We start from the raw sequence: 23,580 nt of genomic DNA on the forward strand, positions 1-23,580 counted from the left end.
ACTGGGAAGCTGAGCTACTGGTATGCCAAGGTAGCACAGGGCATTTGCTTTGGGCATGATCCATTTCAGGCACTCTGCAAGTCAAAGGTGCCACGGGGCATCGATCGTGCCACCCCCTTGGTATTGCACCCTGGGCGATGGCACTACTTGCACACACCCTAGTTACGACCCTGACTGTTGTGCCTGAATTGCACAGTACTGTAGAATACGTTACACTTCTACATGATGAAGAAGAAAAATAGCACTAGTTTAGCGGAACCAAGTGACAATAACGGAACCAAGTGACAATAACGGAACCAAGTGACAATAACGGAACCAAGTGACATTAACGGAACCAAGTGACAATAACGGAACCAAGTGACAATAACGGAACCAAGTGACATTAACGGAACCAAGTGACAATAACGGAACCAAGTGACAATAACGGAACCAAGTGACATTAACGGAACCAAGTGACAATAACGGAACCAAGTGACATTAACGGAACCAAGTGACATTAACGGAACCAAGTGACATTAACGGAACCAAGTGACAATAACGGAACCAAGTGACAATAACGGAACCAAGTGACAATAACGGAACCAAGTGACAATAACGGAACCAAGTGACATTAACGGAACCAAGTGACAATAACGGAACCAAGTGACATTAACGGAACCAAGTGACAATAACGGAACCAAGTGACATTAACGGAACCAAGTGACATTAACGGAACCAAGTGACATTAACGGAACCAAGTGACATTAACGGAACCAAGTGACAATAACGGAACCAAGTGACATTAACGGAACCAAGTGACAATAACGGAACCAAGTGACAATAACGGAACCAAGTGACAATAACGGAACCAAGTGACATTAACGGAACCAAGTGACAATAACGGAACCAAGTGACAATAACGGAACCAAGTGACAATAACGGAACCAAGTGACAATAACGGAACCAAGTGACATTAACGGAACCAAGTGACAATAACGGAACCAAGTGACAATAACGGAACCAAGTGACAATAACGGAACCAAGTGACAATAACGGAACCAAGTGACATTAACGGAACCAAGTGACAATAACGGAACCAAGTGACATTAACGGAACCAAGTGACAATAACGGAACCAAGTGACAATAACGGAACCAAGTGACATTAATGGAATCGACCACTTTAAGTGCATTGTGAGAACCAGTCACTTAAAGGGATAAGTAGAGATGTTACCTGTAGCAAGCAATCAGATTCTAGCCATCATGTATCTAGGACAGATCGCTCCTCATATACTTAGCGCCAATACAATATGCGGCATGAGACATCTGGCGCGAGTAAGCAACTTTGTTCTTTCTTGCCTCTCTCTCACCCAAAAATGCTCTTTAGCCGCAATGTGATGCGACTAATACGCACCAGGAGACGGCGCTGATTAATGTGACATGCGACACTTGTATATCTGTGTGTGACTGAGTCTGTATAAAAAGCAATTTGGCGTTTAAAAAAGCTTCTGCATCGTAGCACTTCATGTACCGGTTCAGATTCGCAGTCGCACATAGCTATACAAGTGTCACATATCACATATAGTTGCATTGCGTCAAAGGGGGGGAATTCAATTAGACACCATTCAGCGAAAACGTAATGTTGGTGAAATTTTACCACACTTTGCGTGTTTTGTCGCGATATTTTCATATCTTTGTCTATGCGCGCTCTCGTTTTTCGCACTATCCTATTACAAAAGACGCATTCGCACAAAAACTGTTCGTGGAGTAACCTGCAAAAAGTACAGCTGAATTTGGGGAAATCTGTCTGTACCCCTTAAAAAGGCTAACTGACCTAGGAAAGCAATATAGAAGTGTATTAGTGGCCCTAATAAAAGTATTTGGGGTTCCTAAGTTGGATCAAATGGCTATTATATGCATATATGTGTAACTGGGAAAATGGTAAAAAGCTATTTTTTGGGACAAAATAAATGCTGCAGTTAAATTAGGGGTACATTAAAATGGTTGCAAGTATATTTTTGAGTCCAAAAAGTGCACTTTAAAAATAAATAAATAATCAATCCATACAGCCCTTCAAAATACCAGAGCCACTACTTTCAACCCATTTTCCAACACTTTTAATTTTTTCACCCCAAGAATGACATGTCTTTATTGGCCAAATTAAGCTAATTAAAAAAAACAAATGTTGGGTGTCCAAGGGGTTCCGTACCAAGTCCCCACGTTATTAGCCAAAAATAGAGTTTTTGCACAATTTTTCACCTGCTCAGAGAAACTTTGCCGGTTTTGTCTCTGGAGATTTCGCACGTGCGAAAACTTCGACAATGGGATTGCACGCTACACGTTTTTGTGCGCAAGGTACGCACATGCAAAAACTTTTCGCAAGACCACGGCTATCACTGCTAATTGAATCCGGCCCTAGGACATATTTTTGTGCAAAAAATGAAATGTTTGGTGCCAATAGAGTTGTGTGCGACCTGGCGCGCCGAGGGAGGGCTGTATGGTTCAGCTGCAGCAATAGTGTATGAGGACACATCTGTACACACACTGTTCAATAATATCTATAATCTTGTTGGTTGCTAATAACAACACAGCCACATTTCCTCGTTAGAAGGTATAATACACCTCCCCCTATATTATCTGAATGTTTTGTTACCAAGGCTTAGTACATAGACTCCAAAGGTGGATAACGGAACTGGCTGGTATCTGTGCCACTCGGTACTAGTCCTGAGGGGCTGTATAAGTCCCATTGTCACTGAGGCCTCGTAACGCAGATTTGCCCTGACTGCATTCACCAAAATGCCTCTTTTGAATGAATATAAGATTCATGTTTAGGGTTCATTGTTTAATAACGACTGTGAAAAAGCAGCATACATGTCCAGTATTGGAATGATAGCTGTTCTGAGAGCTTATATCAAATAAAAAGGAATACTTGATTGCGCAAAATGAACCAAAACTTCTAGCAGCTTCCTTGGTTATAAGGAAAGAAACACCTACCTTCCACAAGCACAATCCAACATATGGAATAACCAGGAATTGGTCCTATAAGCTGGATAAATGTTATTAGTTCTTATATATATTTGATGAACTAATGTGCAAAGTAAAATGATATAAAAAAATTTATGTAACTATTATGCTGCCAGTATGTTAAAACATAAATAGACATACAATATAATAAAAGACAATTGCTTTAGGGTTGGGTATGGCCCTTATTCCTCTCTCACCATGCATTGGTGGTGCGGCGGACTATGCTTGTAAAGCATCTGTAGTCCCGGGCACCGAGCTCAGCACCACCGCACAGAATTCGTAGGAAGGAATGGGCACCGATGGTCAAATAAAAAAAAAAAACCTTAGTCTCTTTCATGGCTTCCAAGCACCACCAATGCATGGTGAGAGAGGAATAAGGGCCATACCCTACCCCACAGGTTCTCAAACTCGTCCTCAGGACCCCATACAGTGCATGTTTTCCAGGTCTCTATATTTTCCTCCTGTGGATCTTTTAAAAAGTGTCAGTGAGTAATGAATACACCTGTGCACCTGTTGGGAGACCTGGAAAAAAGCAATTGTCTTTTATTATATTGTATGTATAGTTATGTTTTTACATGCTGTCAGCATAATAGTTACAGTATATACATAAATTGTTTTATATAATTTTGCTTTGCACATTAGTTCATCAAATGATGTAAGAACTGATGACACTATAAGCTGGATAAATGTTAATTCCTGGTTATTCGATATGTTTGACACGTCTAAACTTGGCTATCCTGCACGTAGCATTATTAACAGTCTTCTGGCATTTATAAAGTCACAGTTTAAATCTGAGGTGCAACCCAGGGTGTGCCGAGTGCAGGGGGGGGGTGCAATGGCAGACAATATCATGCAGCGATGTTCCCTGGGCCAAAATGTTGCCTTAGCAGGAGGTAGGACTTTGAGGATGGATTCAAGCTGTGTTGTATCTATGCCTGAAAGATTACTTTGGGAGAGAAACCGGATGATTAATGTCCCCATAATCTGGTCTCTCCTGTCATCCTCTGCAGCTGAATTGATAGAAGGACAGTCGCTCTATAGGCATCTAGGGGAGCGTGTTAGATTAGGCTCATTTTCTAATACAATTCTGTTACTGTTGTTAACTAGGATATTTATCAGTCAGTACTGGTGAGGTAGCCATGCTTTCACATGCACGCTTATTTAACATATACGTGTTAAATAAATGCTTACTTATAAGACACAAGTGGAAATCAGGAAAATGGAACAGGGCAATGGCTTTATTTGCAGATATGATGCATTTTGCGGGTACTTTAGTTCATCCTAAACCACTATCACTGTATCTAAAATGCCAATCCCACATTTTGCTTATTTTGTATTTTTTTTTTGGTTCAAATTTTAAAGCCGCAATCCCACATAGAAGATATGCTTGATCTCTTTAAGTAGCAATTTGAGCACTTTTTAAGCATGCAAATCATTATCTCCTTTTCAGTACCTCTCTGGAGCTTGCAAAATATGGCTGCTAGTTATACAGACTCAGGTTTTGTTATGTAATGACGGAGGATTTTGCAGTACACAGAGCAGACAGAGCTCAGAGGGGTATTCTAAAGCTACATCATGTGCCATATGGTGGTGGTATTTCCATGGTAGGCAGAATTGTACACCATAAATAACAGCCTGAAGAAACAAACCTAGGAATAGGCCAGTACTAACATTCTTAATTTTTTTCATTGAATTGCTGCTTTAAAAATGTATTTCTATTTTGTGTTTAGCTAATCTAAATAGAAAAAAGTATTGTAAATAATCATTAACACTCTACAGTGCTGTTAATAGAGCTGAACGGAAGCTTTTTTTCTAAAAGAGAATTTAAAACAAGGCCTTTCTCCAGTCATTTCAGTGGCTTGGTGAATTGATGGGCAATTTTTTTTTTTTAATGTATATTAGTTCAGCATACAAAATGGCCGCCGCCTCTGTTGTCAGATGGCAGAAACCCTTAAATGCGTCCAAAAGTGTCTCACTATTGCTGCCAATTTGAATCCAACTTCTTGTCTATAGGCTTGTAACTTTATTCCTAAATTCAGTGACCGCGTAGACGGGTCGCCATCTATTTTTCTGATTCCCTTGGCAGCGAACGCATTATCAGTGAAGCGTTGCATGAATCGAAAATGTGTTACCAGTACTCTGTGCCATCCAGCGTTACGGAAAAAGACAGCCATTCCTTTTTCTACTTTGATTTTTCAAAAGGATACAAAAAAAAAAAAAAAATAGATGCTGCTTGAAGGCAGCCTGACATTTCCCCGCTCAGCCTCTCCATTGATTTAATCAGCCAGTGTGAAATTCCATTGGCCATGCCAATTTGGCTACATCCATCTTGGCTACATGTCTTTTTTTCCTTCTAGAGCAGCTTTTCTGATAATTACAGTCACCAACAAGGATATTTTACATCCATCATCACAGGATAGAGAGAACTTAGAGCGGATAGCAAAAGCTCGCCTAAAATTCCGTTGTTCGCAGCAGGAAGGGATGCTGACATTTGCGCACACGCGAATGTGCCTCCGCGCACACGGGAAGATTGTACATGTGTGTGTCTGTTCAGTGATAGAAGCAGGACCTGAATTAATTTACACAGCTTGCATGACAATTTTTTTTCCAGTTGGTTGAACAGATGTAGGCCCACGGGCCCTTGAGAAATGACTGTGATAGATGGCTACTGTCTGAGAAGCTAGCATACAGCAGATTAGTGGAAGCCCGAAGAGAATCTTGTCTGTTTTGTAGAGAGTTTGGTCCAATAAGATAATTTTTCTAATTAACCTATGGAGCACTGATGTAGCGAGGCTGCTGAGGAAAATACACGGTATTCTTTTGTCAGGCGTAATGGAGAATTCTCTTTCTCTCTCTGTATTTCTGGCCAAAAAAATGCCCGACTTCACAAACGCAGGAAATGACAGGGAAGCTCATTTCTCTCTGGTATATTTACTGAGGTACGAGTAAAAGCACACTGGAGATAAACCTGGAGTCGTTTCCTATAATTGTGATTCCCACCCAATTTTTGTAGTTTTTATTTAGACATTTTTAATGCATAAAAAATAAGACAAAGACCAGCAATTCTGGCATAGTAATTAAACATTGTGTTAACGTTTTTGAACCACACTTTGGGGATCAATTCAGTTAGGTGCGCGTTGGGACTTTGCTGTTCTCACGGTAAACTCGCACTGCGAATTACATTTACAGTTCAATTCTAAATTTTATTTTCTGAGGAAATTTGCATTTTTTTGTGTGTGCAGTACCCTGAGCAGGTGAAAATGTAGGGAACATCTGTATTTTCAGGTAAAAATATCGGATCACCATTCACAACCTCTGGCACACCCCTCCCGATGAATAATCATGCACTTGGAGGGGTTTAAATAGCATAATTTGGCCAATGTCAAATTGGAAAATGTCAGTTTTCTCTAAACAGCTCAATAATGGGTTACATGATATATGTCAGGTATGTGGAGGTGTAAATGATGTGGGACAGGTATGTGGAGGTGTAAATGATGTGGGACAGGTATGTGGAGGTGTAAATGATGTGGGACAGGTATGTGGAGATGTAAATGATGTGGGACAGGTATGTGGAGGTGTAAATGATGTGGGACAGGTATGTGGAGATGTAAATGATGTGGGACAGGTATGTGGAGATGTAAATGATGTGGGACAGGTATGTGGAGATGTAAATGATGTGGGACAGGTATGTGGAGATGTAAATGATGTGGGACAGGTATGTGGAGGTGTAAATGATGTGGGACAGGTGTGGGGAGGTGTAAATTATATAGGACAGGTATTTAGAGGTGTAAATGATGTGGGACAGGTATGTAGAGGTGTAAATGATGTAGGACAGGTATGTAGAGGTGTAAATGATATAGGACAGGTATGTGGAGGTGTAACTAATGTGGGGACAGGTATGTAGAGGTGTAAATGATGTGGGACAGGTTCGTGGTGGTGTAAATGATGTGGGACAGGTATGTAGAGGTGTAAATGAGGTGGGACAGGTATGTGGTGGTGTAAATGATATAGGACAGGTATGTGGAAGTGTAAATGATTAGGGACAGGTATGTAGAGGTGTAAATTATGTGTACCATGTCTGTGGAGGTGTAAATGATGTGGGACAGGTATGTGGAGGTGTAAATTATGTAGGGCAGGTATGTAGAGGTGTAAATTATGTGTACCATGTATGTGGAGGTGTAAATGATGTAGGACAGGTGTGTAGAGGTGTAAATGATGTAGGACAGGTGTGTAGAGGTGTAAATGATGTGGGACAGGTATGTGGAGTTGGTGTATTTATGGGAGAAGGTTTTCTTGAACTTGCAGAGGTAAGCGTTTATTCCAACTTTTTATAAACACTGAAAAATTACTCTGCAGACATTTATCTATATCCTAAAATTATTGAATTTAAAAAGTATTTTCCTACTGTAATTTTTCAATCATTCTGGCCACTTTCAGCGTTCTATATGAGGAAAGGGGTATGTAGCCCTAGCACTGTACGCTGTGTCTGATAATTAGGTTAAAAAAAACTCCTCAGTATGTATTACGCTGACGTTCTATTGCTTGTCTGTTACCTCCCTCCAACACCCCAATGCCGGCACTGGAAGCCACATTACATATCTTTGGGCTAGTGCATTTTGCTAGACGGAGGAGAGAAACGGGAGACCTGTGCGCAGTATAAATCGTTGTCCCTTATAATGCCCATGTGTGCAATCTAATCTACATAACACTGACAGATACAAACACTAATGTATTGTCCTGTTTTTCTGCATCCATGTCTGTTCTACAGTGTATGAATAAGCCACTATGCACTGGATGTCAAACTATTTCAAAGGGATTAATAATTCCTTGTGTAAAGTGGATTAAAACAACCAGTGTGCAGTTAACCTTGTAGGGCATTGTCCTAATGTGATTTGGCGAAACTCTGCAATTCTTGTCAGTTGGGCTGCAATTGGCATCGGTGACCCTGCCCATGTGGAATTAACCATCAGCCCATACAGTGTATTTCAGCTGGGTAGGGCTACAAAGCTGTCAGTCACACTCTGCTGATTCAGCGTTATGTGAAATTTAAAAGCACTAACATTCTAATATTTCCATCTGCACAATGAGCACATTTCGTTAAGTACACAACTCCATTAATTTCAGATATATTATTCAGCTCCGTAATACTCAGGTTTTCGTGCAAATAGTAACCTAATCTGCTCTATAACCCTGGTCACAGCTCCGACTCATGATAAGAAGTTAAAATGTAAATCCTTAGAGAAAAATGTTCCTTAAATTTAATACAATATATTAATGTTTTTACTAAACATTTATGGAAAGTAAAGCAATATAAACTTAATCTATAAATAGTTATATTTTTCCCAATTAACATCAACCGTCTTCCCTCAGCAGCTGGCTGATCACTAGAGGCCCTACTGTTATATCAGGGACACATCCCTTATATTTTAGACTGTACAGTGTAGAAATGGATGGAGGGAGTTACCCAATCAGTGGGCGCATCTGTCACATTGTAGAGCCATAGGGGGGGGGTCTACAGTTTCCCTGAATAAAATGTCCCAGCAAATTCTGGTTTCCCTGCAGTATTGGAAGGAGAAAGTGCAGTGTTAAAAATGACCTTTTACCTGTGAAGTCCATCCTACGTCAGTGATATTAACAATGCACATTAGGGTTTGGTATTATAATATACTTTTATTTAGTGCCAACATAGCTTTACCAATATGCTTTTATATGGGGGGAGGAAAGCCACGCGAACATGCAGAGGCTGATTCTCAGCTCCACGCAAGTCACAATGCGTACTGCACCAGATCAGGCATACACAGGATCGGAGAACGTTAGTGCATACAGACCACACTTTGCGTAAAATGGGCGGTAAGTGGACAACGACTATGCAGATCGTACGGAACTGTTCTTTCTCGTAGGAGTGTCATGAGAGGGTGGTCGGGTGTATAAGCAGACTTTCTTGCTTGATCATAGCGTGCGGATGTAGGTGGGATGTACGCTTAAGCCAGATCTTCTGCACCGAGCATGAGGCTGGCGTAAAGCTAGGTACACACCTGCATATGTAATTATCGGAGAGTTTAGCTGATCTCCGATAATTACATATGTGATAATTACATATGTCTACCCAACTCTAGTCCCGATTCTAATACAGTGGACGGGACAGGCTACCAAATTCAGTCGCACAGATTTTCAGGTTACAATGGCGGATTGACGGTTTAGTAAGCAGGCTGCTGTGGCCGTACGGAATAGCAGATGCATCCAATTCATGATCAGGCCAATAAACTACACATAGTAACACACAGTGATCTCGTTGGTGTGGAACCCATGACCCATCGCGGTTTGACAGCAATACTAACCACTGTGCCAGCCTAATATTTATCAGACGTTCTGAAAATTTAGATTTTAAAACATGGATTCAGTGTATAATCCCTAAATATACTATTCTGCTATCTGCACTGTCCCCTTAATATACTATAAAACATTGTTGTGACGATGAAAGCCAAGAAACCGGTTTATCAACTCCGTGCAAGTTATTAGCTGTGCGATTGTTCACCGACGAGGACATATGAGCTCTGTAATGGCGGCTTACTGCCTATTTGTTATATACTGTTGGGTTATTTTGTGATCCCCATAGAGAGGGGAGAATGCCCTTATCAGCTGTATGGACTCATTTTCATATGATAAAGATATTTCCACTAACCCCAATCTGTGTCTCATGCGGGTAACCCACAGTAGATTGCTGCGTCTCTGCTTGTGTCCAGAACAGATGTAAGAGTAGGTGCAAACAGCGCTGATTGTATTTAGCTGCCAGCAGAATGGGGAGACTCAGTGCAGGGCTGACTGGCCGGAGGGAGTTACCCTGTAGCACAGGGTATCGCCCACATTCTGATAATTGGGGGGATAGTGGCACTATGATTAGGAATGTGTGTGGAGAGAGCATTGACATCTATTGACTGTAACCTGGACACTACAGCTCATCAGAGTAATTAATAGAAGCCAAGTATAGAAAACAGAAATACATATTACTACTATTAAATCAATGCAGGCGTGTCATACTCAAAAAACCAACCGGGCCGAATATTCAAGGTCTAAGAGTGTGAGGGCCGCAACAAAGACAAAAGTCTTATACAGGTTGAGTCTCCCATATCCATATTACTTGGGACCAGGGGTATTTTGGATAACTGAATATTCCGTATTTTGGAATATATGCATACCATAATGAAATATCTTGGGAATGGGACCCAAATCTAAACACAGAATGCATTTATGTGTTATATACACCTTATACACACAGCCTGCAGGTCATGTTGTTATACAATATTTTCAATAATTTTGTGCCTTAAACAAAGTTTGTGTACATTGAACCATCAAAAAGTAAAGGTTTCACTATCTTTCATGCTAAAAATATTCCTTATTTCTGAATATATGGATATGGGAGACTCAACCTGTATGCAATTTTGAAAGGTTTATTATTAATACAAACCAATGCAGTGCCTCCTGTAGTGCCCCTTATGCAATTCCCCTCTGTATTAGAGCCTTTTATGCAGTGCCCCCAGTAATGCCCTAGTAGTGCACCTTATGCAGTGCCCCCAGTAATGCCTCTTATGCAGTGCCCCCGGTAATGTTCCTAGTAGTGCCCCTGGTAATGTCCCTAGTATTGCCCCTTATGTTGTGCCTCTAGTAGAGCCCCTTATGTTGTGCCCCCAGTAATGTCCCTAGTAGTGCCCCTTTCTCTCGTGTTCGCTCTTTCTCTCGTGTTTGCTCTTTATTCTCGTGTTCACTCTTTATTCTCGTGTTCGCTCTTTATTCTCGTGTTCGCTCTTTATTCTCGTGTTGGCTCTCTTTCACTCGTGTTGGCTCTCTTTCACTCGTGTTGGCTCTCTTTCTCTCGTGTTGGCTCTCTTTCTCTCGTGTTGGCTCTCTTTCTCGTGTTGGCTCTCTTTCTCTCGTGTTGGCTCTCTTTCTCTCGTGTTGGCTCTCTTTCTCTCGTGTTGGCTCTCTTTCTCTCGTGTTGGCTCTCTTTCTCTCGTGGTCGCGCTCTCTCTCTCGTGGTCGCGCTCTCTCTCTCGTGGTCGCGCTCTCTCTCTCGTGGTCGCGCTCTCTCTCTCGTGGTCGCCCTCTCTCTCTCGTGGTCGCCCTCTCTCTCTCGTGGTCGCCCTCTCTCTCTCGTGGTCGCCCTCTCTCTCTCTCGTGGTCGCCCTCTCTCTCTCTCGTGGTCGCCCTCTCTCTCTCTCGTGGTCGCCCTCTCTCTCTCTCGTGGTCGCCCTCTCTCTCTCGTGGTCGCCCTCTCTCTCTCGTGGTCGCCCTCTCTCTCGTGGTCGCCCTCTCTCTCTCGTGGTCGCCCTCTCTCTCTCGTGGTCGCCCTCTCTCTCTCTCGTGTTTAGGCGCTCTCTCTCGTGTTTAGGCGCTCTCTCTCGTGTTTAGGCGCTCTCTCTCTTGTGTTTAGGCGCTCTCTCTCTTGTGTTTAGGCGCTCTCTCTCTTGTGTTTAGGCGCTCTCTCTCTTGTGTTTAGGCGCTCTCTCGTGTTCGCTCTCTCTTTCGTGTTCGCTCTCTCTTTCGTGTTCGCTCTCTCTTTCGTGTTCGCTCTCTCTTTCGTGTTCGCTCTCTCTTTCGTGTTCGCTCTCTCTTTCGTGTTCGCTCTCTCTTTCGTGTTCCCTCTCTCTCGTGTTCCCTCTCTCTCTCGTGTTCCCTCTCTCTCTCGTGTTCCCTCTCTCTCTCGTGTTCCCTCTCTCTCTCGTGTTCCCTCTCTCTCTCGTGTTCCCTCTCTCTCTCGTGTTCCCTCTCCCTCTCGTGTTCCCTCTCGTTCCCCCTCTCGTGTTACCTCTCGTTCCCCCTCTCGTGTTCCCTCTCGTTCCCCCTCTCGTGTTCCCTCTCGTTCCCCCTCTCGTGTTCCCTCTCGTTCCCCCTCTCGTGTTCCCTCTCGTTCCCCCTCTCGTGTTCCCTCTCGTTCCCCCTCTCGTGTTCCCTCTCGTTCCCCCTCTCGTGTTCCCTCTCGTTCCCCCTCTCGTGTTCCCTCTCGTTCCCCCTCTCGTGTTCCCTCTCGTTCCCCCTCTCGTGTTCCCTCTCGTTCCCCCTCTCGTGTTCCCTCTCGTTCCCCCTCTCGTGTTCCCTCTCGTTCCCCCTCTCGTGTTCCCTCTCGTTCCCCCTCTCGTGTTCCCTCTCGTTCCCCCTCTCGTGTTCCCTCTCGTTCCCCCTCTCGTGTTCCCTCTCGTTCCCCCTCTCGTGTTCCCTCTCGTTCCCCCTCTCGTGTTCCCTCTCGTTCCCCCTCTCGTGTTCCCTCTCGTTCCCCCTCTCGTTCCCCCTCTCGTGTTCCCTCTCGTTCCCCCTCTCGTGTTCCCTCTCGTTCCCCCTCTCGTGTTCCCTCTCGTTCCCCCTCTCGTTCCCCCTCTCGTTCCCCCTCTCGTGTTCCCTCTCGTGTTCCCCCTCTCGTGTTCCCCTCTCGTGTTCCCCTCTCGTGTTCCCCTCTCGTTCCCCCTCTCGTGTTCCCTCTCGTTCCCCCTCTCGTGTTCCCTCTCGTTCCCCCTCTCGTCTTCCCTCTCGTTCCCCCTCTCGTCTTCCCTCTCGTTCCCCCTCTCGTCTTCCCTCTCGTTCCCCCTCTCGTGTTCCCTCTCGTTCCCCCTCTCGTGTTCCCTCTCGTTCCCCCTCTCGTGTTCCCTCTCGTTCCCCCTCTCGTGTTCCCTCTCGTTCCCCCTCTCGTGTTCCCTCTCGTTCCCCCTCTCGTGTTCCCTCTCGTTCCCCCTCTCGTGTTCCCTCTCGTTCCCCCTCTCGTGTTCCCTCTCGTTCCCCCTCTCGTGTTCCCTCTCGTGTTCCCTCTCGTGTTCCCTCTCGTGTTCCCTCTCGTGTTCCCTCTCGTGTTCCCTCTCTCGTGTTCCCTCTCTCGTGTTCCCTCTCTTGTGTTCCCTCTCTCGTGTTCCCTCTCTCGTGTTCCCTCTCTCGTGTTCCCTCTCTCGTGTTCCCTCTCTCGTGTTCCCTCTCTCGTGTTCCCTCTCTCGTGTTCCCTCTCTCGTGTTCCCTCTCTCGTGTTCCCTCTCTCGTGTTCCCTCTCTCGTGTTCCCTCTCTCGTGTTCCCTCTCGTGTTCCCTCTCGTGTTCCCTCTCGTGTTCCCTCTCGTGTTCCCCCTCTCGTTCCCCCTCTCGTTCCCCCTCTCGTGTTCCCTCTCGTGTTCCCTCTCGTGTTCCCTCTCGTTCCCCCTCTCGTGTTCCCTCTCGTTCCCCCTCTCGTGTTCCCTCTCGTTCCCCCTCTCGTGTTCCCTCTCGTTCCCCCTCTCGTGTTCCCTCTCGTTCCCCCTCTCGTGTTCCCTCTCGTTCCCCCTCTCGTGTTCCCTCTCGTTCCCCCTCTCGTGTTCCCTCTCGTTCCCCCTCTCGTGTTCCCTCTCGTTCCCCCTCTCGTGTTCCCTCTCGTTCCCCCTCTCGTGTTCCCTCTCGTTCCCCCTCTCGTGTTCCCTCTCGTTCCCCCTCTCGTGTTCCCTCTCGTTCCCCCTCTCGTGTTCCCTCTCGTTCCCCCTCTCGTGTTCCCTCTCGTTCCCCCTCTCGTGTTCCCTCTCGTTCCCCCTCTCGTGTTCCCTCTCGTTCCCCCTCTCGTGTTCCCTCTCGTTCCCCCTCTCGTGTTCCCTCTCGTTCCCCCTCTCGTGTTCCCTCTCGTTCCCCCTCTCGTGTTCCCTCTCGTTCCCCCTCTCGTGTTCCCTCTCGTTCCCCCTCTCGTGTTCCCTCTCGTTCCCCCTCTCGTGTTCCCTCTCGTTCCCCCTCTCGTGTTCCCTCTCGTTCCCCCTCTCGTGTTCCCTCTCGTTCCCCCTCTCGTGTTCCCTCTCGTTCCCCCTCTCGTGTTCCCTCTCGTTCCCCCTCTCGTGTTCCCTCTCGTTCCCCCTCTCGTGTTCCCTCTCGTTCCCCCTCTCGTGTTCCCTCTCGTTCCCCCTCTCGTGTTCCCTCTCGTTCCCCCTCTCGTGTTCCCTCTCGTTCCCCCTCTCGTGTTCCCTCTCGTTCCCCCTCTCGTGTTCCCTCTCGTTCCCCCTCTCGTGTTCCCTCTCGTTCCCCCTCTCGTGTTCCCTCTCGTTCCCCCTCTCGTGTTCCCTCTCGTTCCCCCTCTCGTGTTCCCTCTCGTTCCCCCTCTCGTGTTCCCTCTCGTTCCCCCTCTCGTGTTCCCTCTCGTTCCCCCTCTCGTGTTCCCTCTCGTTCCCCCTCTCGTGTTCCCTCTCGTTCCCCCTCTCGTGTTCCCTCTCGTTCCCCCTCTCGTGTTCCCTCTCGTTCCCCCTCTCGTGTTCCCTCTCGTTCCCCCTCTCGTGTTCCCTCTCGTTCCCCCTCTCGTGTTCCCTCTCGTTCCCCCTCTCGTGTTCCCTCTCGTTCCCCCTCTCGTGTTCCCTCTCGTTCCCCCTCTCGTGTTCCCTCTCGTTCCCCCTCTCGTGTTCCCTCTCGTTCCCCCTCTCGTGTTCCCTCTCGTTCCCCCTCTCGTTCCCCCTCTCGTTCCCCCTCTCGTGTTCCCTCTCGTTCCCCCTCTCGTGTTCCCTCTCGTGTTCCCTCTCGTGTTCCCTCTCGTGTTCCCTCTCGTGTTCCCTCTCGTGTTCCCTCTCGTGTTCCCTCTCGTGTTCCCTCTCGTGTTCCCTCTCGTGTTCCCTCTCGTGTTCCCTCTCGTGTTCCCTCTCGTGTTCCCTCTCGTGTTCCCTCTCGTGTTCCCTCTCGTGTTCCCTCTCGTTCCCCCTCTCGTTCCCCCTCTCGTGTTCCCTCTCTCGTGTTCCCTCTCTCGTGTTCCCCCTCGCGCGCTCTCCCCCCCTTGCGCGCGCTCTCCCCCCCTTGCGCGCGCTCTCCCCCCCCCTTGCGCGCGCTCTCCCCCCCTGCGCGCTCTCCCCCCCTTGCGCGCTCTCCCCCCCTTGCGCGCTCTCCCCCCCTTGCGCGCTCTCCCCCCCCCCTCGCGCTCTCTCGCTCCCCCTCGCGCTCTCTCGCTCCCCCTCGCGCTCTCTCGCTCCCCCTCGCGCTCTCTCGCTCCCCCTCGCGCTCTCTCGCTCCCCCTCGCGCTCTCTCGCTCCCCCTCGCGCTCTCTCGCTCCCCCTCGCGCTCTCTCGCTCCCCCTCGCGCTCTCTCGCTCCCCCTCGCGCTCTCTCGCTCCCCCTCGCGCTCTCTCGCTCCCCCTCGCGCTCTCTCGCTCCCCCTCGCGCTCTCTCGCTCCCCCTCGCGCTCCCCCTCGCGCTCCCCCTCGCGCTCTCGCGCTCCCCCCTCGCGCTCTCGCGCTCCCCCTCGCGCTCTCGTGCTCCCCCTCGCGCTCTCGCGCTCCCCCTCGCGCTCTCGCGCTCCCCCTCGCGCTCTCGCGCTCCCCCCTCGCGCTCCCCCTCGCGCTCCCGCGCTCCCCCTCGCGCTCTCGCGCTCCCCCTCGCGCTCCCCCTCGCGCTCCCGCGCTCCCCCTCGCGCTCCCGCGCTCCCCCTCGCGCTCTCGCGCTCCCCCTCGCGCTCTCGCGCTCCCCCTCGCGCTCTCGCGCTCCCCCTCGCGCTCTCGCGCTCTCTCTCCCCCTCTCGTTCCCCCTCGCGCTCTCTCTCCCCCTCTCGTTCCCCCTCGCGCTCTCTCTCCCCCTCTCGTTCCCCCTCGCGCTCTCTCTCCCCCTCTCGTTCCCCCTCGCGCTCTCTCTCCCCCTCTCGTTCCCCCTCGCGCTCTCTCTCCCCCTCTCGTTCCCCCTCGCGCTCTCTCTCCCCCTCTCGTTCCCCCTCGCGCTCTCTCTCCCCCTCTCGTTCCCCCTCGCGCTCTCTCTCCCCCTCTCGTTCCCCCTCGCGCTCTCTCTCCCCCTCTCGTTCCCCCTCGCGCTCTCTCTCCCCCTCTCGTTCCCCCTCGCGCTCTCTCTCCCCCTCTCGTTCCCCCTCGCGCTCTCTCTCCCCCTCTCGTTCCCCCTCGCGCTCTCTCTCCCCCTCTCGTTCCCCCTCGCGCTCTCTCTCCCCCTCTCGTTCCCCCTCGCGCTCTCTCTCCCCCTCTCGTTCCCCCTCGCGCTCTCTCTCCCCCTCTCGTTCCCCCTCGCGCTCTCTCTCCCCCTCTCGTTCCCCCTCGCGCTCTCTCTCCCCCTCTCGTTCCCCCTCGCGCTCTCTCTCCCCCTCTCGTTCCCCCTCGCGCTCTCTCTCCCCCTCTCGTTCCCCCTCGCGCTCTCTCTCCCCCTCTCGTTCCCCCTCGCGCTCTCTCTCCCCCTCTCGTTCCCCCTCGCGCTCTCTCTCCCCCTCTCGTTCCCCCTCGCGCTCTCTCTCCCCCTCTCGTTCCCCCTCGCGCTCTCTCTCCCCCTCTCGTTCCCCCTCGCGCTCTCTCTCCCCCTCTCGTTCCCCCTCGCGCTCTCTCTCCCCCTCTCGTTCCCCCTCGCGCTCTCTCTCCCCCTCTCGTTCCCCCTCGCGCTCTCTCTCCCCCTCTCGTTCCCCCTCGCGCTCTCTCTCCCCCTCTCGTTCCCCCTCGCGCTCTCTCTCCCCCTCTCGTTCCCCCTCGCGCTCTCTCTCCCCCTCTCGTTCCCCCTCGCGCTCTCTCTCCCCCTCTCGTTCCCCCTCGCGCTCTCTCTCCCCCTCTCGTTCCCCCTCGCGCTCTCTCTCCCCCTCTCGTTCCCCCTCGCGCTCTCTCTCCCCCTCTCGTTCCCCCTCGCGCTCTCTCTCCCCCTCTCGTTCCCCCTCGCGCTCTCTCTCCCCCTCTCGTTCCCCCTCGCGCTCTCTCTCCCCCTCTCGTTCCCCCTCGCGCTCTCTCTCCCCCTCTCGTTCCCCCTCGCGCTCTCTCTCCCCCTCTCGTTCCCCCTCGCGCTCTCTCTCCCCCTCTCGTTCCCCCTCGCGCTCTCTCTCCCCCTCTCGTTCCCCCTCGCGCTCTCTCTCCCCCTCTCGTTCCCCCTCGCGCTCTCTCTCCCCCTCTCGTTCCCCCTCGCGCTCTCTCTCCCCCTCTCGTTCCCCCTCGCGCTCTCTCTCCCCCTCTCGTTCCCCCTCGCGCTCTCTCTCCCCCTCTCGTTCCCCCTCGCGCTCTCTCTCCCCCTCTCGTTCCCCCTCGCGCTCTCTCTCCCCCTCTCGTTCCCCCTCGCGCTCTCTCTCCCCCTCTCGTTCCCCCTCGCGCTCTCTCTCCCCCTCTCGTTCCCCCTCGCGCTCTCTCTCCCCCTCTCGTTCCCCCTCGCGCTCTCTCTCCCCCTCTCGTTCCCCCTCGCGCTCTCTCTCCCCCTCTCGTTCCCCCTCGCGCTCTCTCTCCCCCTCTCGTTCCCCCTCGCGCTCTCTCTCCCCCTCTCGTTCCCCCTCGCGCTCTCTCTCCCCCTCTCGTTCCCCCTCGCGCTCTCTCTCCCCCTCTCGTTCCCCCTCGCGCTCTCTCTCCCCCTCTCGTTCCCCCTCGCGCTCTCTCTCCCCCTCTCGTTCCCCCTCGCGCTCTCTCTCCCCCTCTCGTTCCCCCTCGCGCTCTCTCTCCCCCTCTCGTTCCCCCTCGCGCTCTCTCTCTCTCTTTCCCCCTCGCGCTCTCTTCCCCCTCTCTTTCCCCCTCGCGCTCTCTCTCGTTCCCCCTCGCGCTCTCTCTCCCCCTCTCGTTCCCCCTCGCGCTCTCTCTCGTTCCCCCTCGCGCTCTCTCTCTCGTTCCCCCTCGCTCTCTCTCTCTCTCGTTCCCCCTCGCTCTCTCTCTCTCTCGTTCCCCCTCGCTCTCTCTCTCTCTCGTTCCCCCTCGCTCTCTCTCTCTCTCGTTCCCCCTCGCTCTCTCTCTCTCTCGTTCCCCCTCGCTCTCTCTCCCTCGATCTTTCCCTCTCTTGATAACGTTTTTCTGTTTTGTTATTGCAGAAACCGAATATTCCAGGTATCCTTCGGGCACCTAAAGAGAGAAAACCTAGTAAGAGAGAGGGAGGAACACAGAAGACGCTGCCATTGCCCGCGGTTCTCTACAGGTAATTGTTATCCTATTTTGATTAGCATTGCAATTTAATTTCCCTCCACAAAAGGTTGTTAATGTTTTAAATCAGACCAGCAAGACATATGTCTGCCAGAGCTCTCGCGCTCTCCCTGCTCGCCCAGCGCTGTTAATTCTCTTTTGTAGCCGGAGGGCAGGTAGTTTTACATTGGTGATTGACGCACCTCCCTGTGTCTCCTTTTCGTACAGTTGCGGAATATGTAAGAGGAACAATGACCAACATCTCCTCCTGCTGTGCGACACCTGCAAGCTGCACTATCACCTGGGGTGCCTGGACCCCCCGCTGACAAGAATGCCGAAGAAAACCAAGAACAGCTACTGGTGAGAGTTCATACAGGATGTGGCTTCTCCTCTATCCGCCTCTATTGGTGCATTAGCAAAAGTGTCCTGGCTGTTATATTGTCCACTCTCACACATCAGCCTCATTTTCAAGACATGCCTCATATCGAGAGTGTAATATGACCGTTTACTGTTGCGTGTGTGTATAAGGATATATGAGTGTTCCACATATACTGTCGTTCATGGATATTTAACATGTGGCCCTCCAGCTGCTGTCGAACTACACATACCAGCAAACCCTGCCACAGTTTTAGCAAGCCCGAATTGCAAAACAGTGGCAGGGCTTGCTGGCATGAGCAGTTCTACAGCAGCTGGCGTGCCGCATGTTGAATAGCCCTGGACTTACAGTATGGGTTAAATGTAATAGACTGCGGGAATACATGCGAGTACGTCTGAATTTTTAAAGCGGCAAGCATGTTAAAGGCTAAGCCAGCTTATTTTAGCCTTTAACATGCTTGCTGCTTTAAAAATACAGGCGTACTTGCAGGTATTCCCGCAGTGGCTCCGGCTCGCTGTCTATTACCTTTAGCCCAATATGTGGAACGCCATAATATCCTCAGTCTCTTACAGAAGTGTGTGTCGCATATAAAATTTTCCAGTACAGTCTCGTGAAGCGAGTATATCGCATCACGTTGCAGCTAAGACGAATTTTCTAGCAAAAAAGACGATTGACTCAAGCCGAGTCGCTTGTGACCGTGCCGAGAAGAGCTGTTTGTTGCGACTGCGGCAATAGTGTATGAGGACACATCTGTACTGCATTAATTTTTATGTGAAAAATCAAACATATTAGGCATTTTGTCTGGACTGCCACTGAAATATGTATGCTTACTCTGTGTAAGTGTTACAAGTCGCGGCCACAACTTGTCTCTCAATAGCAGTTTACCTTCTCATGACGTTGCTGTTCCGGTTCCCTCAGTTGCTAGGCGATCTGCACGCCTCAGGAAGTCACATGTTATCCATAGCGTGATTGGGTTGTCTTCCTATTTGTACACGCTGGCCTTTTGCCACCTCACCGACTATTGCATTCCTGTAGGTCCTCTCGGCTCCGTTGTTACGTCAGCATTCTGTATCACCTAGTGGAAGGGTTACTCCAGCGGTATTACCTTGCTACCGGCTCTCCTGCCTCCCTAGTCGTATCCGCAGCATCCGTGCTGATGCCGGCTCTCAAAGCCGTACCATAGAACACAGACTTGTGTACCCGCTAACTAAGCCGCAGTACACAAACTTGTGTACCAACTCTCATGGCCACAGTACACTAATTAGTACACCAACTTGTGTACCAACTCTTATGGACGCAGTACACTAATTAGTACACAAATTTGTACTCAAACTTGTGTACTGGCTCTCAAAGCAGCATCAATTGTTTACTTCCTGCTACTGGCTCCAAGTCACACCATCGGCTCTCAAAGCCACATCAATTGTTAACTCTCTTTCTACTTCAGGGTCCATAGGGGTCCACAGGGTGACCTTGGGGTATAGCTGGATCCTGGATCCTCGGGCACCACGGAGTTAAAGCTTTTAGCTGCTCCCAGGATGCACTTGGGTCCAACCTCCCCTATACCCCGCCCCCGAGCCACAGGCACCTCAGTTTAAGATGGTGCCCGGCCGGAGTCGGGTCACCCTGCGGGGGGGGGGGCTGCTCCTAAAGCTTTTTATTTTAACTTAGTTTAATTTTTTTACTAGAGTTTTTTTCTCCAGAGCGGCAGCGATGGGCTGTCTGTACAGACGCCCACGCTGCCGCTCCTTCTCCCTGCTGGCGCCGCGACGCCAGCACTGAACTGGGGATCGCGGCGGGGGAAGCCAGAGTCTGTACTAGCCGGACTCTGGTTTCCCCCGGGACCGCTGCCGGAAGACGCCGGGGAGATTAAGGTAAGCCGCGCACCGCTGATTAGCGGCGGTGCGTGGGTTCCTTGTAAATGCAGTCCCATGCCCCCGGTCTAGGGGACAGACCGGGGGCGCTAGCGGTGGCGGCGGGCCCCCCCCTCCAGCGGAGGCATACCCCGCCAGACCACTAGACCACCAGGGTAAATTAAGCGGCAAGCGGGATGCCGGCAACCCAGGGGTTAATATGCTAGCCAGGGGAGGAAGCCTTCCCTGTCTAGCGGCTCCTCCCCTCAGCTCAGCGCGCCTTTCAGCTCGTAGTCTGGCGTCGCTGAGCTGCAGCTACTCGGCCACTCCTCCTCTGAAGTCTCCAGCAGCCATTTTCTTCAAGTGGCAGCGCAGATACTCTCAGGGAGCACGCGGACCGGTCCCCCTGTGTACCTCTCCCCTGCAAAAGGACAGTGTACACAGCACTATAGCCCTCCCAGACACTGAATCTGGGAGGTTGATTGTAGTGGAAAGGTGCAGTGAGTATATCTTCCTGCATGGTATGTGACTTTTGCTAGTGCTGCCTGTCTGTGTCTTTTTTCTACTTACTGTCAGCTTATTCCTATCCCTTTCCTTCTCCTACAAGCCCTACAGGTGTGCGGGGGAAGGGTGTTTCTACAGACCTCACCTATATAAATCACGTATTTGTGAGGTCCGTCACATACAGTTGTGTGCTACACAGTACCATATTGTGGGCTGTTGTTCAGCACACTGGTGAGTGCGCACTTTTCTTCCTAAGTCATGTCTGAGGAGGAGATTGAGCACTCCGGGGCTCCGGTATTGTTCTCCTGCAGGCGCTGTTCTGCAGGAGTGGATAGGGAGGATTTGTCACAGGACGGCCTGTGCGGATGGTGCCAGGCGCTCCCTGGTATGTCTAAACCTCCCATGTCGCAGGAGCCACCATGGGCGATGTTTTCCCAGGTGCTGGTGTCCATCGCGGACCGTCTGTCGGTCCCGACTGCCGCCCCTACTAGGGCGTTGCCCCAGCCTGCCATCCCCCATTCCCCGGGTGTCCCACAATTATTGCAGACTCCCCCGGGGTCTCAGCCTGTTGGTCCCTATGCGGGGTTGCCAATGTATATTCAGTCCAGCCCTGTGGCACAGCAGGCTGTAGTGCCGTTTCAGGCTCCTGTGGCAGCTCCTCCACCCTGGGTGGATGCGCTTTCCCACACTGTCCAAGATTTGGCGGCAGCATCTTCGGCTTTTCAGTCGATGTTGCGCAGTGACGTGCCCTCCAGGGCGTCCAAACGCTCAGTCATGGAACAGGCTGCGCATCTTTCGGATTCTGAGGGGTCCTCGGATGATGGTGAGGTGCAGGATGACTCAGCCTCAGATGCCTCAGTCCAGGAGGTAGACACTAAGTCTTCCATCAATGTGCGGGCTCTGGTCAAGGCGGTGCGGGCCATTCTTCTGATTGAGGATGAGGCACCCGCTCCCAAGTCGAGGTATCCTAGTTTAAAAAAAGCTAAGGTTACTTCTGCAGCGTTCCCCTTGTTTGATCAGTTGACTGATCACATGGCGGTGGCCTGGCAGACACCCAGTAAGCGTTTCCTGCCACAGAAACGCTTGGCGTCCAATTATCCATTCCCGGAAGCGCATTGTAAGAAATGGGAAACTCCGCCTGCAGTCGATTCCCATGTAACACGCCTCATCAGGAGTGCTACTTTGCCATTGCCGTCTATATCCTCGCTGAAGGATCCTACGGACAGGAAGGTGGAGACTTGTCTAAAGTCTATTTATTCTCTCTCAGGGGCTGTAGCCCGGCCGTCCATGGCCATCTCCTGGGTGGCCAAGGCCATTGAGGGGTGGGCCAACGCCTTGGAGGACACGTTTACGGATGAAGCTCCGGACGTCCAGAGGGTGTTGTTAGGACAGATGAGAGATGCCGCCTCCTACATTGGAGAAGCATCGTTGGATGCTAGCCTGTTGACCTCTAGGGTTTCGGCGGCAGCAGTGTCTGCTCGTAGATCCTTGTGGTTGCGGTCTTGGAGAGCAGATGCGGATTCAAAGAAAGGCTTGGAGGCCTTACCTTTTAATGGAGAAATACTATTTGGTCCGGACCTGGACAAAATAGTAGATACCCTGGCAAAATCCAAGTCAGCCTTCCTCCCTTCAGCTACTACACCTGCTAAGGTCCGGAGCTCGGCCTTTCGTTCCTTTCGGGTTCAGGGCAAGGCAAAGGGTCAGTCCTTCCCGAGGCAGTCCGCACCCAAGACCACCTCAAAGCCAAAGAAGCAAGCCTGGAGTGCTAGGCGCCCTTCTTCCAAGCAAGAAGATAAGCCTTCTGCGTGATGGGACGGGCCTCCCTCTGGGGGACCCCAGAGTGGGAGGCCGACTTCTTCAATTCGCCCAGTGCTGGCACAATACCACCACGGATGCCTGGGTGCGAGAAGTCTCCCAGGGGTACGCCCTGTCTTTTCGGCACAGGCCGCCTGGCCAGTTTTTTTGCACAAGTCCTTCTCAGGACAAAACCAAGGCCTTGCAGGTTCAGGAAGCCATAGAGGCCTTGCTGACGGCGGGGGTCATTATACCCATACCACAGTCTCAACGTGGGATGGGGTATTACTCTACACTGTTTCTGGTGCAGAAACCCAATGGCTCTCATCGCCCCATCCTCAATTTGATGTCCCTGAACAGGTTTCTCAGGGTTCCCAAATTCAGGATGGAAACTTTGCGTTCCATCATTCTGGCGATGGAACCAGGGGACTATATGGTCTCCCTGGATATCCAGGACGCCTACCTCCATGTGCCTATAGCAACATCGCACCAACGGTTTCTGCGGTTTCCTATTCTCCACAACCACCACCAATTCAGGGCTCTACCCTTTGGTCTCTCCACGGCACCAAGGGTATTTACCAAGGTGATGGCAGGCATGGCGGCTCATCTTTGGAGCCAGGGAATACGGTTGCTACCGTATCTAGACGACCTCCTCTTGCTGGCAAGCTCCCCGGAGGTACTGATCCAGCATCTCCACCTGACGGTCGCTTGTCTACAGGCGCACGGCTGGTTGATCAACTGGAAGAAGTCTTCCCTCATCCCATCACAGCGGATGGTTCATTTGGGGGCCCTGCTGGACTCTCGTCAGCAACGGATTTTTCTGACTCCAGAGAAGGTCTCCTCCTTACAGCTGCGGATTCACTGTTGTCTGAGCAGTGGCAGAGTGTCGGTGCACTCAGCCATGAGAGTTTTGGGGTCCATGGTGTCGGCATTCGACATGGTGGAGTTTGCCCAGTTCCATTCCAGGCCCCTGCAGGGGCTGATTCTTTCGGAATGGAACGGATTGCCACACAGGATCCGCTCTCAGATGCTGGTGTTGTCCTCGGAGGTGCGTCTGTCCCTAGCCTGGTGGCTGCAGACGGCTCATCTCCTAGAGGGGCGCCCCTTTTGGATCCCGGAATGGGTTCTGCTCACGACAGATGCCAGTCTCCGGGGTTGGGGGGCGGTGACAGGCTCCTTGTCACTTCAGGGTCGTTGGTCGGCGGAGGAAGCGATTCTTCCCATCAACATCCTGGAACTGCGGG

General features: G+C 51.1%; 1 protein-coding gene across 3 annotated transcripts in view; it reads left to right on the plus strand.

Moving 5' to 3' along the window:
* PHF14 (PHD finger protein 14) overlaps positions 1-23,580 on the plus strand; it is a 323,924-nt gene that overhangs the window by 68,361 nt on the left and 231,983 nt on the right. For all 3 annotated transcript variants that reach the window (XR_015868728.1, XM_088442247.1, XM_088442248.1), the window contains exons 12-13: positions 17,725-17,828; positions 18,041-18,172. Coding sequence is in view for 2 of the 3 variants with exons in the window: in XM_088442247.1 (XP_088298373.1) it covers positions 17,725-17,828; positions 18,041-18,172 (236 nt within the window). In the remaining variant the exon portion in view is untranslated. The remainder of the gene's footprint in view (positions 1-17,724; positions 17,829-18,040; positions 18,173-23,580) is intronic.

The sequence above is a fragment of the Taudactylus pleione genome, unplaced genomic scaffold (genome assembly GCF_031769625.1).
Source record: "Taudactylus pleione unplaced genomic scaffold, aTauple2 ptg000306l, whole genome shotgun sequence".
Lineage (NCBI taxonomy): Eukaryota > Metazoa > Chordata > Amphibia > Anura > Myobatrachidae > Taudactylus > Taudactylus pleione.